General features: G+C 38.3%; 1 protein-coding gene across 2 annotated transcripts in view; it reads left to right on the forward strand.

Annotated features, from left to right (window-relative positions):
* Positions 1-16,951, forward strand: part of LOC125234571 (WD repeat-containing protein CG11141) — a 39,284-nt gene that overhangs the window by 16,583 nt on the left and 5,750 nt on the right. For both annotated transcript variants that reach the window (XM_048140863.1, XM_048140861.1), the window contains exons 8-10: positions 10,012-10,145; positions 11,867-12,051; positions 15,579-15,725. In XM_048140863.1, coding sequence (XP_047996820.1) covers positions 10,012-10,145; positions 11,867-12,051; positions 15,579-15,725 — 466 coding nt within the window. The remainder of the gene's footprint in view (positions 1-10,011; positions 10,146-11,866; positions 12,052-15,578; positions 15,726-16,951) is intronic.

Consider the following 16,951-nt stretch of genomic DNA (forward strand, 5'->3'; position numbering starts at 1 on the left):
CTCAGCGCACCTGATACGTATTCGTTCCCGATCTAATACGAAGTACGTCAGGACAACATTTCATTGCAAATTTGAGAAAACGATCTTTGTAAGTTTGTGCCTCCCTGTTGATGCATTGTAGGTAATAGATGCGACGACAGAGCTTCCCTATCAACTGTGAATTAGATTTTTTTTAATTTGACTAAGCTCTTGACACAAAAACTTTGCATGAGACTCCATTTCAGTGCTTGATGCTTCTTATGTAGTTTTTCTTATCTTTACTTTTAGTCGGATGGTATTAAATGTATTAATATTATTTAAAGCATGTATTTTCTATTTAGTATTGTGACTTTAGGATTTTATTATAAGTATTTTGACTTGCACAATTTGTTATACCGGACTTAGACTTATAGTTACTTACATAAAGGTTACTTAATTTGTTTCAAATATTAGTATTAAATATTATGTATTTCGGAAATTTTAAATTACCCTTATTTGGTGATCGACAAAGGGTTTTTTTTACACTTTTGAAAAAAAGTGTACATTGTCAAATATTTAAATATACGGATATACTCACGTTAATACATCGCGTTCGGCGACATGTTTCAAGTCATATGGAGACCCGTCATCAGTCATGAGTGCTCGCGGCGGCTAGACTCCGTGCACTGTAATACTACGTGAGTACCGTATATTCCGTATAAGGTACAGCAGGGCAAATCTCGACTGGGGGTCAAATGTAACTGGTCCATTTCTTCCATGATTTACAATGTTTGCATTATTAAATAGAGTGTCCACCGGTTATATATGGCAGGCGTGTTCAGTGGATACAAGTAAAACTCAACATCATAGTGTACTAATGGAAAAAATGAATTAATACAATTGCCCCCCAGTCGAGATTCTCTAAATTGACAAATTCAAAGTTTGGATCCGCCTTTGCGTATATAGTCGACTGTAGCACTCATTTGGTTAAAACCATCTGTCTATCTTTAACTATACTCTGTACTTTTAGGTACTAAAAAAACGTAAACAAATAACTTGTACATTTTCGGGTACTTAAAACATTTGTCGGTTAGCCAACCAAATCCACAACCATGCGGATCGGTCACTGAGCGGCCTGTCTTTAACCTACTTATATTTTCATTTACCGTCAAGTGACTTAAAGAGCCTTTTTAGGGTTCCGTAGTCAACTAGGAACCCTTATAGTTTCGCCATGTCTGTCTGTCCGTCCGTCCGTCCGTCCGTCCGTCCGTCCGTCCGCGGATAATCTCAGTAACCGTAAGCACTAGAAAGCTGAAATTTGGTACCAATATGTATATCAATCACGCCAACAAAGTGCAAAAATAAAAAATGGAAAAAAATGTTTTATTAGGGTACCCCCCCTACATGTAAAGTGGGGGCTGATATTTTTTTTCATTCCAACCCCAACGTGTGATATATTGTTGGATAGGTATTTAAAAATGAATAAGGGTTTCCTAAGATGGTTTTTTGATAATATTAATATTTTCGGAAATAATCACTCATAAAGGAAAAAAAAGTGCGTCCCCCCCCTCTAACTTTTGAACCATATGTTTAAAAAATATGAAAAAAATCACAAAAGTAGAACATTATAAAGACTTTCTAGGAAAATTGTTTTGAACTTGATAGGTTCAGTAGTTTTTAAGAAAGATACGAAAAACTACGGAACCCTACACTGAGCGTGGCCCGACACGCTCTTGGCCGGTTTTTTAGAGTAGATTTTGTTTACATTTATATAAATACCTAAAGATACAGACTATAATGTAGTAACTAATATTTGTTTTTTATCATGCAGAAACGTCTGCGAGCAATATTACATATTTTAAATTAAAGGAAAAATGGAAAAATTCACACCTCCGGCAGGACTCGAACCTGCGACCTTTGGCCTCCGTGGCGCAGTTGGTAGCGTGATGGCCCCGGCAAGGCCAAAGGTCGCAGGTTCGAGTCCTGCCGGAGGAGTGAATTTTTCCATTTTTCCTTTAATTTAAAAATAGTAACTGTTATGTGTTTTAAATATAAACATATGTATAGATTTTTCCTTTTTTATTGTGGAACGCACCACTTTATAAATCGCAAATTATAAATGCAGACTTCAATCGCAATGAAAAAATCGACAATGATCGACTCCGGCCAACGTGGGACTCGAACCCACATCCTTGGATTGCCGGTCCAATGCGTTACCAATTGCGCCAGCCGATCATCTGTCCATGACTGCGAATTTAACCACTGTTAATTCACTCGGTCGATCGCTGTTGATTTTTTCATTGCGATTGATGTCTTTATTTATAATTTGCGAACTAAGATGTTGTTGATTTTATTATATATCCGTCCTTATGTTGTAAAGGTTTAGGACCAAGAATAACGACGTGCCTTCCATAATGTATGTATATTAAGAACTGACGACACGTCCAGTTGTATTGTGAGTGGTAATAAATCTAATCATGTCTTTAATATAGGATTTAAGCTGATAATCATACCAATAATTATATTAAAAAGTATGTAGTATATAGGAGGCCTGTTCGAACTTACAAATGTCAATTTGATCTCTTTTTGACACCCGTCCGTGCATCTCGCTCGCACTTTTAGTGCTAGCGTGATATGTTGCAAGTAATAACAGAAGTAAAGTTCGAATCATGCTTTGGGCTTGTAATGAGACTAAATAAAAATGTGGTGGTCCATACCTTAAAAGGTTCTTAAATGCAATGCGAGTAAAGACCCTTTTTCCATGTAAAACCACAAATGTGAGTGTGTTTAGTAAAACGTCCCACTTTGTCGGTTACAATTAAGGCGAGATTTACTTGTATCTTCATATGAATAAACTGACAAGGTGGCTTTATAGCAATCGACAAAGTGGGACGTTTTCCCGTGCACATTCACAAATGATTACTTAATATTGAAATGTTAGTACTTAATCACTATGTGCCTTAGACTTACAACGAATTTAGACATAGTGTGTCATTCACAAATAAAACGTACCACATTATCGCTTTCCATAAAGACGCTCTGACAACTGCATGGCACCTTGCATAAAGATAAAGATAAATCGACCTTATGGTAAGCAACAATTTAGTGGGCCATTTTTTCAAAGTGGTCCACCCCACTTTTTTTGTAACATAGGTATTTTTTACGCGATTCATACTCAGAATCGCAAGGTCTTTCGATCCTGATAGGAGAAAAAAATGTCCCAAGATTTCCATACATTTTTCAGACCTTCCATTCCGTTACTGCCATACAAAATGTATGAAAAAATGGTAACCGAATGGGAAAAACACCTTGGGACACTTTTTTTCTACTTTTAGGATTGAAAGAGCTCGTGATTCTGAGTGGAAACCACATAAAAAAATCCAAATTAAAAAAAAATGTGGGGTGGACAACTTTGAAAAACATGGCCCTAGTAAGGTCAATATGGATAAGTGTGTCATAAGGATAAGTGTGTCTGGCCTTCACATTTCGTCTTTTTACTCATTGTCACAGGTGGTTTTGCGAGTTCAGTATTTTTCCTACTTGCTACTCACGATTAGTGGTAAACGTATTGAACTCCCAATAAACACTGTTCATTGTATAAACAGGACAAATTTAATGTGAGGACCAGCTTATCACACTTATCTGTATTGACCTTACCTCTTTCGAGAGAACCCCACACATTGAAATTGTTAATTAAGTAACATAAGATACGTTTGTTGATAAAATCATCTTTAAATTGAATCTTTAGTGCAATAATGCCTCATTTACTTCAGACGGCATAACTAGTAAGTACTTAATTTTTTTTTACTTGTATCGTCATCAGATGTGTGCCATACAAATTGTCTACTGTTGTTTTCTGGGCACAGGTTTATTAATAATAATTCTGCTGGCATATAGACAATTTTAACATTTTAATAATTTAGTTTGGTCAAAAGTTACCTGTGAAACGGTTAGCTTTATTTAGTTATAAATATACATTTAGTGCCTTATTAACTTAAGCTATACGATTATACATGTATTCACCAATTTTTTTTAACATAGCAACATTTACTTTTCTCATACGGAAGTGTCAAAATAGTTGCTATAGCCTGACAAGATTTTATTTTACCCTGAAAGAGTGTCGCTATAAACCAATTTCATATGGCAATAATGTGCCGACGTCATATGTAATGGGGACGGCGTGTACTGGTTACCCATTAATATTTGTAAAAAATTAAAACAGGGTTTTAGAGAATCAAATTTTAATAAGCAAGGTTTTAAGACTCGCTACTTCTTTCCGCACATCCTAAAAATCTATGAATCTTGTGCCTTGATCGAAGTCGTATATGTTTTTTTTTTTTGCGTGGGACCTTGTTTTGTACTGGTGGCAATTATGGAACGGCCTCCTTATTTCTATAAATATTTTTCACGGCAGAGCTACAGACCGCTTAAATCAGAACAAAAAATATATTAGGCTAAATCGAAACCAATTAATCAATACAGGAGAACCGCTCTATAAACTGTCAGTACCGGACATGTCAACAACCGATTTTAAAACATTGTTATCGAACGGCTGTGAAATCCTTCATCCTTTTTTATTGTTAGTAATTTATCACATTCGGTATAATAATTATCACTTTTATTAATATTATTTTGGGGCAAAATTGCGATGAAACCGTTAGAACATACACATACATACATACATACAATCACGCCTGTGAAGGAGTAGGCAGAGCACATGAAACTACTCAGGTTTCAATGCCACTCTTGGCAAATAAGAGGTTGAAAGAAAACGAAACTGTGACCGTTAGAAAATTTGAAATACGAGTATTTACTTCTTGTTTACATCACTGACATTTGATGACTTTCGACGTAGTATCAAATAGTAATCCTTGCCAGTAAAAGAAATTAGTTCAGATGAAAATCCGCAACGTGGCGAGGGTCAAATAAAATCTTGTCAGGCTATACATTCAAAGCGGTTTACATAGGCGGTAGGGTGGTCCACATTTGTATAGAGGAAAAATAAATATGATTAATCCTTTCTCCACATGGTTCCCTTTGTTCTATTATGACTTAGTAGCCTATGTCAAATTTTAACCCATTTGCTCATTCTGGCGCCCCTATGATTCTTTACTCTTTTTTTGGCAGGTTGTAAGAGTCTCTTTCTTTGTACAATACTTATGTCAAAATAAGTATAAGTTGACTCACATCATCTTTGATAATTCGATTTATAATTTATTTAGAATTGAGATAAAATATCTTGAAGATATATAACATTCCAAATTTATCCAAAAAAACCGGCCAAGAGCGTGTCGGGCCACGCTTAGTGTAGGGTTCCGTAGTTTTTCGTATTTTTCTCAAAAACTACTGAAGCTATCAAGTTCAAAACAATTTTCCTAGAAAGTCTTTATAAAGTTCTACTTTTGTGATTTTTTTCATATTTTTGAAACATATGGTTCAAAAGTTAGAGGGGGGGGGACGCACCTTTTTTTCCTTTAGGAGCGATTATTTCCGAAAATATTAATATTATCAAAAAACGATCTTAGTAAACCCTTATTCATTTTTAAATACCTATCCAACAATATATCACACGTTGGGGTTGGAATGAAAAAAAATATCAGCCCCCACTTTACATGTAGGGGGGGTACCCTAATAAAACATTTTTTTCCATTTTTTATTTTTGCACTTTGTTGGCGTGATTGAAATACATATTGGTACCAAATTTCAGCTTTCTAGTGCTTACGGTTACTGAGATTATCCGCGGACGGACGGACGGACGGACGGACGGACGGACGGACGGACGGACGGACGGACGGACGGACGGACGGACGGACGGACGGACGGACAGACAGACATGGCGAAACTATAAGGGTTCCTAGTTGACTACGGAACCCTAAAAACATAAACATATGTGTATACGTTACATCAGCTTCTTTTGAAGCTTCGATGAGACATATTTTCTTAAATGGTTAAGGATGATTTTCCAATAAAATAATAATACGGCCTAGTTATAGTAGCCACATTATGGCCAATAAATAGATTATAAGACATATGTTTTGTATACACAAGTATTTTGATTTGGCAAGTATTTTGTTCTAAGAAATATAATTTGTTGATATGTAGTTATTATATGAGGTTGTTACTTACTGCGATGCTAGTAATATTTTTAGTTTTATTACATTAATATAACTGTTTATGTTTAATATGTAATAGTAAGATAGATAAGTAACAATTTAGTGCCTTACCTGATACCAAATAAGGACCAATGTATTGTAGTTATACCTAGGATATTTATATATTAATGATAATGACTTCTCATAAGTGCTAAAATACTAACGAAGTTCAACGAGGGTGCGGTCTGCTGGTGACGGAAGGACCTACGGAACTAATTTGTTCCGTCTATTGTCCTTTGAGTCGTCAGCAAGCCGAACCCTCCTTAGAAGTTGTAAACTCCTTTTTTGCTGTGTACTTAACACAGCATAAGGGAGTGTACAAGTTTCTAATGGGTTATCAACGCGCTGACACTCCTTGAGTTGCAGGCGTCCATAGGCTACGGTGACCGCTTTCCATCAAGCGGACAGTATGCTTGATTGCCACCGACGTAGTATAAAAAAACCGCTAAAGGAAAATCACGATGGTTTTCAAACTCCTTAGAGTTTTTTGAGTAGGTATAAGAATTACTGCTTGTACAAGATTTAAGGTTCATTGTTTAGTATTTTAAGTCAATTCTTGCGCTTCCTTCACTATCATATACATAGTATATTAAACGTTAACCTTTTTAACGCTTTAACGCCTTCGTGCGCGACGTGTCATTGTAAACCTTATCGGAATGTACGAAGGCCGATATTGGACTGTAACTGCGCACGGAATTTAAAAACTTTGGCGTTCAAATGTTTAAAAACATACCAATTTAAGTTGACAGTGTTAGTTAAGTGATATTTAAATTCAAACTTATAGCTGGTTAAACAAGAAAACGACGCGAATTTATAATTTTCTGTATAATAATAAATATTCGCGACAACATCTTTTTGGCCATTTTTTCTAGTGACAAAAATGACTTGATAGGGCTTATATTTAATTTTCCTATGACGTTTTCTTAAGTTGTGAATCTTGTGATATTTCATTCGATAATTTTATTCCTATTATTGGGTCAAAAAGATTTAGTAAAAACGTCACTTCTGTGGACAATATTATAAAAGTTAACGACGGTGGTACATTTGTCTCCCGTGTCAAGAACTAAAAAAATGTTTCCCGTCATTAGGATGTCGTCTAAAAATTTGCACTAGATTTTCTTAACTTTTGTAATGTCCACAGGAGAGATATAACCAATTACCCATACATTAAAATCTGTTTGGCCCTATTATATGCATTTAAAGTTAAGTGGTTCAAAACACTAGTTGTATCATCCAGACCCTTTAGCACAACTTGCCTTGTCGCGCGAGTCCATACTTGAAGTCGCACTTGATGTATGGACTCGCGCGCAAAAAGCAGATGTATTATTCCAATTTCTGTATTCCTATATGTATTGTACGAAAAGTATTTGTAATGTACCTGTGAACTGAATATTACTTACTGTATTTTAATTTGTGTATGTAAAAGAAATCACATGACTTATCTATTTGATGAACCGATGATCATTAGTTTGCATGACTAGGTACATTATTTTTTTAAATCATGTAATATTGATCAGTTAGTTTTGCGTAATAAGTAATTAGGCCAAAATTATTTTGTTAGTCTTGTTTATAACTGTTTTCATAATCTTCTGTTTTAATTCTACGTTTACCCCTTTACAAAAAGCTGCACTTAGTCTGCACATTTTTTAGAGACAAAAATACAAGACAGAAAATAATTTGCACCTAAAAGCTCGGCCACGTATGCGCGTTTTGAGAGCGTAGGTGGAGCGTTAGCGGAGCGCAATGATAACGGTGCGCCGGACGAACGCTGGCGGGAACGAACGAGCGCGGATTGCGAGTGGAATGCGCGCGAATTGCGAACGGAACGCGCGCGCATTCAGCACGCAATCCGCTCCGCTAGCGCCACTCTATCAAAACGCTTTATGTGTGGCGGAGGCTTTATTAATAATTATTTTAACCTAATGTAATCCAAAACTAATGAATAAGAGTTAGGTTCATTTTATTTTGTATTAATGCGTATCTCAGCATGGCCATTGTACTTATATATGAATATATTTTATTTTCAAAAGCATGTTTTTATTTTATTTTCCTTTCCTTTTGCTTCGATATTCGTATATTAGAGCAATGGTTACGCTTGCTTCTATTAGCAAATAATTACATAAGTTTACTTGCATTTGTCAGCTGATGTAGATGAAGCTATACTACTCCATACATCCGCATTCATGACTGCATGATTACCGGTCTGGCCTAGAGCGTAATGACCCTTCCTGATACGCCGCGGTCCCGGGTTCGAATCCCGGTAAGGGCATTTATTTGTGTGATGAGCACAGATATTTGTTCCTGAGTCATGGATGTTTTCTATGTGTATAAATATAAGTATTTGTATATTATATATATCGTTGTCTGAGTACCTGCAACACAAGCTTTCTTGAGCAGTCAATCTGTGTAAGAATGTCCTTTTTTTTTTATTAGCCTACTGTAGTGTCCCACTGCTGGGCAAAGGGCTCCCCTCGCTTCTTCCACTCAACCCTGTCATGTGCGTAATTTTGCCAGCTTGGATAAAATGCGTTCAAGTCGTCCCGCCATCTCTTTTTCGGTCTGCCTGAACCCCGGCCTGCACCCTCCACGGTGTTCCGTGGGTCCCACTCAGAATGTCCTATAATAATTATATTTTATTTTTATACATCATGCGGTAACTTGCGTAATCAATTAATCAGTAATTAGTTAAATGAGATAATGCAAAAGTTTTTCGCCTATTTATGGTGGATTTGATTTATTTGAACATTAGCAAGAATATCTGCAATAGGTACTTACAATTGAATGAGGTTACTTTAACTGACCAAGTGCTAGTGCGTCTCGGACCGTGTGAAATGCAGGATTTGAATATGCGTTCTAAGAAAATGCCTTCTCAAAATCATATAAATTGAAAAAACCCTTGAAAACATTAAAAAAATGTTTGGAATATAAACGCCTCTTACCCAGCACCGATAGCACGGTAGCGCGATAAAAGATATAACGCCAGGCCATCCTTTTCGCACTATTAGTAAGTGCGATAGGGACGGCCTGACGTTATATCGTTTATCACGCGACCATGCTTGCCTGCCAGGATCGTCTTGAAATTATATCAGTTTTAGATCTTACTTAACAGTAAAAGATAGTATTTAAGTACCTAATTTAATATCACACAAAAGCTACGTGCACTGCTTCCGTCTGCTTCAAAGTTTGAGTTAGACGATGATCACAAGGACTACTACATATTAAGCAAACTGACACTGATTGCGATTGTCGAATTACAATTAAGTAGTTAAAAGTACAACTTAATATAATGCATAGGTGTTTCAGTAAGTATATCTAGTGTTATTTTTATTTTGATAATATTAATGTGTATTTTTAGTATTCAACACCCGTTTCTTCCCACCATAGAGGAATAAGTAAGGGAAAGGGAAATAGCGTGAATTATCAGTACCTACCACTACTCGATACTAGGTGGCAACTGTGTCTCGTCTGCCAAAAAATTAATATTAGAACAGTTTACAACTTCTATTAGAAGCAGAGGGTATTGAAAACAGAATACTGATTAATACTATTGTAATATTAGCTAAAATTGGTGAGCATTAGACTTTTCGTTCGTCGCGACATCAATTGACATGTAGCAGTACTGATAATTTACGCTAGTTGACGCGTGATTGTCGCTAGATGTCACTTAACTCTTCTTCTTCCTCCTACCCTTATCCCACGTTATGTGGGGTCGGTACAACACGTCTTCCTCTTCCATTCTCCTCTATCTTTCGTCATCTCAACACTCACATCTTTCTTCCTCATATCCTCTTTCACACAATCCATGTCACTTAACTATGCCTATACAAATAACCCGCATTTACTGATGTATGGAGTTAGGAATTACAACTCGTCCCCTACTTATTCCTCTATGTTCCCACAGACGATTCAATCAATCTGATGACAAAATCGCTCACCAACTCGATCCAGCAAGTTGTGAACACCGTGCGAGACGTGACCCTCGACCAGACGGCGTTCATCACCAGCGTCCTGGAGGCCCCAAATTGGCTTACAAAGGTATGATACGTTGGTAGTAAAGAAATCGGGCCGAAAAGCTGGTAAAAGAGTTCAAAGTCGTCTCAATAGGCTACTTGACCCTTTTTTAAAAGTTTGTCTTATATTATTACTTCTGTTAAATTAACCGAGAAAAAATATCACTATATTTTATTATGACTTGTAAACTGCAAAAAATATTTTTAAATAATACTTTTGCGTAATCAGACAAAAACAACATCAGCCATGTCATGAAGTCATTCAGTGCGAAAACAACACTTTGTGACACTTTAAGTACGAGGCATAAAGGTCATTATGTCAGTGATTGATTTGACATGAATTCTATGACGTCACTACACGGCCGATAGCGTTTTCGGTGGCCAAAATTTAAAAAAAAATACTCACATTTTTTAATTAAAAATACGTAGTCTTCGTTCGTACACATTTAATACCCAAAATCATTAAATATTGGTTTCTTATGTCAAATATTACAGAAGACAATCATTTATTGTGCCCAATTAGATATGAGTCTAGTAGCCTATTGGATATACTACAATTTACTGCATTTCAGTGGTTACTTTTCAATTTAAAATATGTTCATGCCATTTCATAAGATTGAAATAGGTGAGACTTACTGCTTATTCATATGTGAGTGTGTTTAGTAAAACGTCCCACTTTGTCGGTTACCATTACGGCGAGATTTACTTGTATCTTTATATGAATAAACTGACAAAGCGGCTTAATAGCAATCGACAAAACGTACGTTTTTTTCTTAGACTTTATCTGTCTAGATGGAGTTATATATGTCTTTGACTGTTCCCAATAACGCTACCACCAAAATCCTGTAAAATTTACTTTGTTTACTAGTTCTGGGGTGCTTTAGGATAGGGTAGGGCGGTATTGAATTGATACCTTACCTATTTTTAACCGTCGCCTCATATCTCTCAAGAAGGACGGTTATCAAGTCGTCTGTATGTTTTTTTTTATTTTTTTTATTTTTTATGTTTGTTCCTCGATATCTCCGTCGTTACTGGACCGATTTTGAAATTTTTTTTTATTGAATGTATATGCATACAGATTGGTCCCATTTTTCTCAGAACCCAGTTCTGATGATGGGATCCTGGAGAAATCGAGAGAACTCCTCGAATCTGAAAGGCATACATATGGTGATTTTTGTGTTTTTAAAGGAACAGCATGCATTTAGGTACGGAACAGTGACATTTGGTGCAATGGAACTGCTGATGATGGTCAGAACCGAACTCCTCAAATCTGAACGGCACGCTTATAGTGACTTTGGTATTTTTATAAGAACAGCATGCACTTACGTCCAGAACAGTGACATTTGGTGCAGTGGAACTGCTGATGATAGTCAGAACCGAACTCCTTAAATCTGAACGGCACACTCATAGTGACTTTGGTATTTTTGTAAGAAAAGTATGCATTTAAGTTCAGAACAGTGACATTTATTTAGTTATGTTTGTTAAGCATATTGAGTTTTCAAGTCAAAGTTTGTCAAGCTTCGATTTCTTATAATATAATCGGATTCATGAGGAATTGAGGAAACTCTTCAAACTTTAACGTTATACGTATATTAATTTGTGTTGCCATCTAATAATTAAAGCATTAAAAGCAGTTTAAAAAAATACTTACACATTTCTACATAATCCAACATTCGCAAGTAGCTTTCACCAGAACCCGAAAGGCGACGGTTTTTTTTTTCTTAAAAATTATGTCTCACTCAACAGGAGGCGAAGGACGCAACAGTGGCCGAAGAGTGCTTCGAACTGCCACCAGTGAGACAACTTCCCGACGTTTCTCGCGACGTTCTCGAGTCCATCATTAACGAGTTCAAAGACGTGTCTTCTGAAGTTGAAGAGATCAGGAGGGTCAAGTCTGAAGAACTACAGAAAAAACTTAAGCTGTATAACAGGTGAGTATTTAAGAGAATCTCAAAACGTTTACTGAAGTTAACAAGCCGATAAAAATTGTTTGTTCCTTTCTATCCCACTAACAGGTACGTCGGAAAGGGACCACCGATTATTAACGGCTTGATAATGGCAAATACATATCAGTGGCGGCGCGTGAATATATTTGGAAGGCAACACAGAGCAAAAAATAAAAACCGGCCAAGAGCGTGTCGGGTCACGCTCAGTGTAGTTTTCCGTATTTTTCTCAAAAACTACTGAACCTATCAAGTTGAAAACAATCTTCCTAGAAAGTCTTTATAAAGTTCTACTTTTATGATTTTTTTCATATTTTTTAAACATATGGTTCAAAAGTTAGACGCCTCTACCTTTTTTTTCCTTTAGGAGCGATTATTTCCGAAAATATTAATATTATCAAAAAACGATCTTAGTAAACCCTTATTCATTTTTAAATACCTATCCAACAATATATCACACGTTGGGGTTGGAACACAGAACACCCCACTAGAAGCCAAATGCAAGCGATATTGTTCGAGACGCAAATCACCAATCCTTGCGGGGTGAGGCGGGCGCGCACGGTGCTGCCATTGGTCGTTTCAAATAATGGCGCGCCTTTATGATTAGCAGTAGGGATGGGAATGGGACATGTCTATTATAGACAATGGTACCGGTACTGTGGTGAATTTGTTTTGCAACAAATTATAATATTATAATTAAATTATAATAAGGCCTACTTACCCTTCGGGTTGGAAGGTCAGATGGCAGTCGCTTTCATAAAACTAGTGCCTACGCCAAATCTTGGTAGTAGTTTCCAAAGCGGACCCCAGGCTCCCATGAGCCGTGGCGAATGCCGATGCCGGGATAACGCAAGGAGGATGATAATTGTGATAGCATCTCAATAAAAATCATTCTAGTAACTAATAACTAAACTGTGCATTTTTACTTACGTTTACTAAGTTAAATAACCAACTAAATATTCTAAACTAATCAATGAACTAAATACCACTACAGACTCTACAGATTCTAGATAATTATTCACTATTACAAATCTGCTTTCTTTTATATTTCATAAAATGGTAGCACATGGTACGAACGGCAGTACGAAGTTCCCGCAACAGACATAAACTAACATGGCCCCATGCCTAGTCGTTTACGTGAAAGGGATAGCATATCACATTGTTAACTCGGTAAAGAGGGATGGACGCGCCTCGGCGCCGCTCAGCACAACCATATTGACCAGTATAAATGAACTCCGCGGACAATAAACAATATTCAACAAAATAATTAATTTGACTTAACTGTGGAATGTTGTTCCATCTTTTTTACATGTAGAAGTGTTAGAAGACTTGCCACACCACTTTATGCTGTAAGAGACCATTGTTTGCAACCAAAATTGATTATTTAAGATTTTTTCCCGAGCGGACACGGACACTGTTAGCGGGTCGTATACTTGGGCGCTACTGATCGGTGTCGCACGCGTTCAAACTTTTATAAACCTGATTTGTCGTATGCTTGGTGACCGCGAGTCGCCCTGTAAGGGCCATCTTGTTGTATTGATCTGTGGGTTGGAATGAAAAAAAATATCAGCCCCCACTTTACATGTAGGGGGGGTACCCTAACAAAACATTTTTTTTCATTTTTTATTTTTGCACTTTGTTGACGTGCTTGATATACATATTGGTATCAAATTTCAGCTTTCTAGTGCCTACGGTTACTGAGATTATCCGCGGACGGACGGACGGACGGACGGACAGGCAGACATGGCGAAACTATAAGGGTTCCTAGTTGACTACGGAACCCTAAAAAACGCAACCTACCTATATTAGGTACCTTAGGCGCCTATCCAAGTGCATTTATCATACAGTCCGCTATGAAAGCGCTTAAAAAAGCCATCTCTCCGCTTATAACTTATATTTAACTCCGGACGATCACGGCCTCGCGTGACATTTCTTTATTTCGAATGTTTGCGTCGAAAAACGTGTTGATTCATTTAGTAAGTAATCTATTACACAACAGACACAACAGTCAAATGAATTAACGCTGCCATTACTAAACAAACCAAAGAAAGTCCTAACTATCTCTTAAAAATAGGTAGTATCTAACCTTGAAACTCTGGCTTGCACTGTCACTAAAACACGACACCGAAATACTCCAAATCATTTAAATTTCACTGATATATTGCACTTAATGAGCAAGTTAATAAAAAAACTGAGAGAATAACACAAAACATTTGAAAGCACACGAAGCCTCGGTAACAAGCGGGACGCAAGTGTTGCAGTGATATTATTCCATTTTCACCCACGAATTTAAAAACCTTTTCATACAAACAAAGTATATCTGATGAAGAAACGTTCATTACCACATTACTAAACTTATATTAAATAAGATTCTCGGTTTTTTAATAGAAACTATCAATATTTAAAGGCTTTTATTTAAAACAAATATATGTGCGATAACAAAACACAATAAAATTTTACCCATTAATACATTTATAATTTTAGTATGGCAATATTTAGCATGCAATTATTACACTGTAATATCAATCTTATTTGTTTCACTCGAAGCTTTAAATTCAAATGAACAAGTGCGAGCCATCGAATGTTGTGCGCTTGGCTGTCTATGTGTTCCCAAATGGCGGTCACCCTTCTCTGTCATCTCAATCCTGCTATGAGTAGAGTAAAAGAGATAGTTGCGCCCAAATTACGTACATAGGAGTTCGCGATAGGCAATCACTCACACGCGCGGACTTTGTGAATGTGTATGTGCGTGTTTTCAAATATAAACCTTATAACGCATTGTTTACGGTTTGTATTCAAATGAATAACTCGATAAGAAGCCGAGTTGCTTTGGAGTTTAGTTGAGCGGGCTGTTTTTATCAGCGTGTGCGTGATTTTTGTATCTGTGTGGAGTGACCATGAATGAATATGAAAGCTTAGGCATAAGTAGCTTCACTTCGCGTTCGCGCGCCCGATAATTTTAGGTACATATTTGAATTTAAGCAAATGGTGTTATTATTTGTGAGGCAATACGTAATGTTTTAATTATAACTATTATAAGTATATTTTTTTATTTCAATGGTGGTTTGTAACTTTGGTATTTGTTGCGGAACATCTAGGGCAACTCGGTGGGAATTGGATTGTATGAGCGCGCCGCCACTGATACATATGTAACTCCGTATAGACGGATAAAGTCTAAGAAAAAAACGTACCTCAAAGCCCTAGAGAAAAAGGTACGGTGGCCTAGATGACGTTACACCTTGGGGCTAGATGGCGCTAATATTAAAATTTGTAATTTTTTTAATACATGGGCCAAATTGTCAAACCTGAGGTTCAAAAGTTTTAAGCCTGTATCGAGAGATGGCAGTCTATGCACTGCGATTACACATTTTACTTTGACAGTAACTCTCTATAATACTCGATCCTCTTTGATAATGGTAACTTCAGTGACTGTTTATGAATATGGGGGTACATTTTAGATATACAAAGTCTCTTGCGTTTTTTATTGTAACATAAATATCCAAACCTTTTTTCAGCATAATGGAGAAGAAATGCGACTCAGAACTCATTCATTCCCGTCGCAGCCGCCGCCGGCCCGGCTCGGGAACATCCACCCCGCGCGCGCTCACCCCCGCGCGCGTCACCACCACCAGCCCCTGTCTCATGCACGTCAGCGTCTATGGGTGAGTGTATAAAGACTATCTCTCTCGAGTTTAACCCACCGTGTACCTACAGGCACTCTCTTGAATCCACCCGTGTAAGGACAATAGGTACTCAGAAGAAATGCGACTCGGAGCTCATCCATTCCCGTCGCAGCCGCCGCCGGCCCGGCTCGGGAACATCCACGCCGCGAGCGCTCACCCCCGCGCGCGTCACCACCACCAGCCCCTGTCTCATGCACGTCAGCGTCTATGGGTGAGTGTATAAAGACTATATCTCTCTCGAGTTTAACCCACTGTGTACCTACAGGCACTCTCTTGAATCCACCCGTGTAAGTGCAACAGGTACATACTCAGAAGAAATGCGACTCAGGACTCATCCATTCTCGTCGCAACCGCCGCCGGCCCGGCTCGGGAACATCCACGCCGCGAGCGCTCACCCCCGCACGCGTTACCACCACCAGCCCCTATCTTATGCACGTCAGCGTCTATGGGTGAGTGTATAAAGACTATATCTCTTGAATTTAACCCACTGTGTACCTACAGGCACTCTCTTGAATCCACCCGTGTAAGTACAATAGGTACTCAGAAGAAATGCGACTCAGGACTCATCCATTCTCGTCGCAACCGCCGCCGGCCCGGCTCAAGAACATCCACCCCGCGCGCGCTCACCCCCGCACGCGTCACCACCACCAGCCCCTGTCTCATGCACGTCAGCGTCTATGGGTGAGTGTATAAAGACTATCTCTCTCGAGTTTAACCCACTGTGTACCTACAGGCACTCTCTTGAATCCACCCGTGTAAGGAGAATAGGTACTCAGAAGAAATGCGACTCAGGACTCATCCATTCTCGTCGCAACCGCCGCCGGCCCGGCTCAGGAACATCCACGCCGCGAGCGCTCACCCCCGCGCGCGTCACCACCACCAGCCCCTGTCTCATGCACGTCAGCGTCTATGGGTGAGTGTATAAAGACTATATCTCTTGAATTTAACCCACTGTGTACCTACAGGCACTCTCTTGAATCCACCCGTGTAAGGACAATAGGTACTCAGAAGAAATGCGACACGGAGATCATCCATTCTCGTCGCAACCGCCGCCGGCCCGGCTCAGGAACATCCACGCCGCGAGCGCTCACCCCCGCACGCGTCACCACCACCAGCCCCTGTCTCATGCACGTCAGCGTCTATGGGTGAGTGTATAAAGACTATATCTCTTGAATTTAACCCACTGTGTACCTACAGGCACTCTC

The sequence above is a fragment of the Leguminivora glycinivorella genome, chromosome 16 (genome assembly GCF_023078275.1).
Source record: "Leguminivora glycinivorella isolate SPB_JAAS2020 chromosome 16, LegGlyc_1.1, whole genome shotgun sequence".
In the NCBI taxonomy this organism is placed as follows: domain Eukaryota; kingdom Metazoa; phylum Arthropoda; class Insecta; order Lepidoptera; family Tortricidae; genus Leguminivora; species Leguminivora glycinivorella.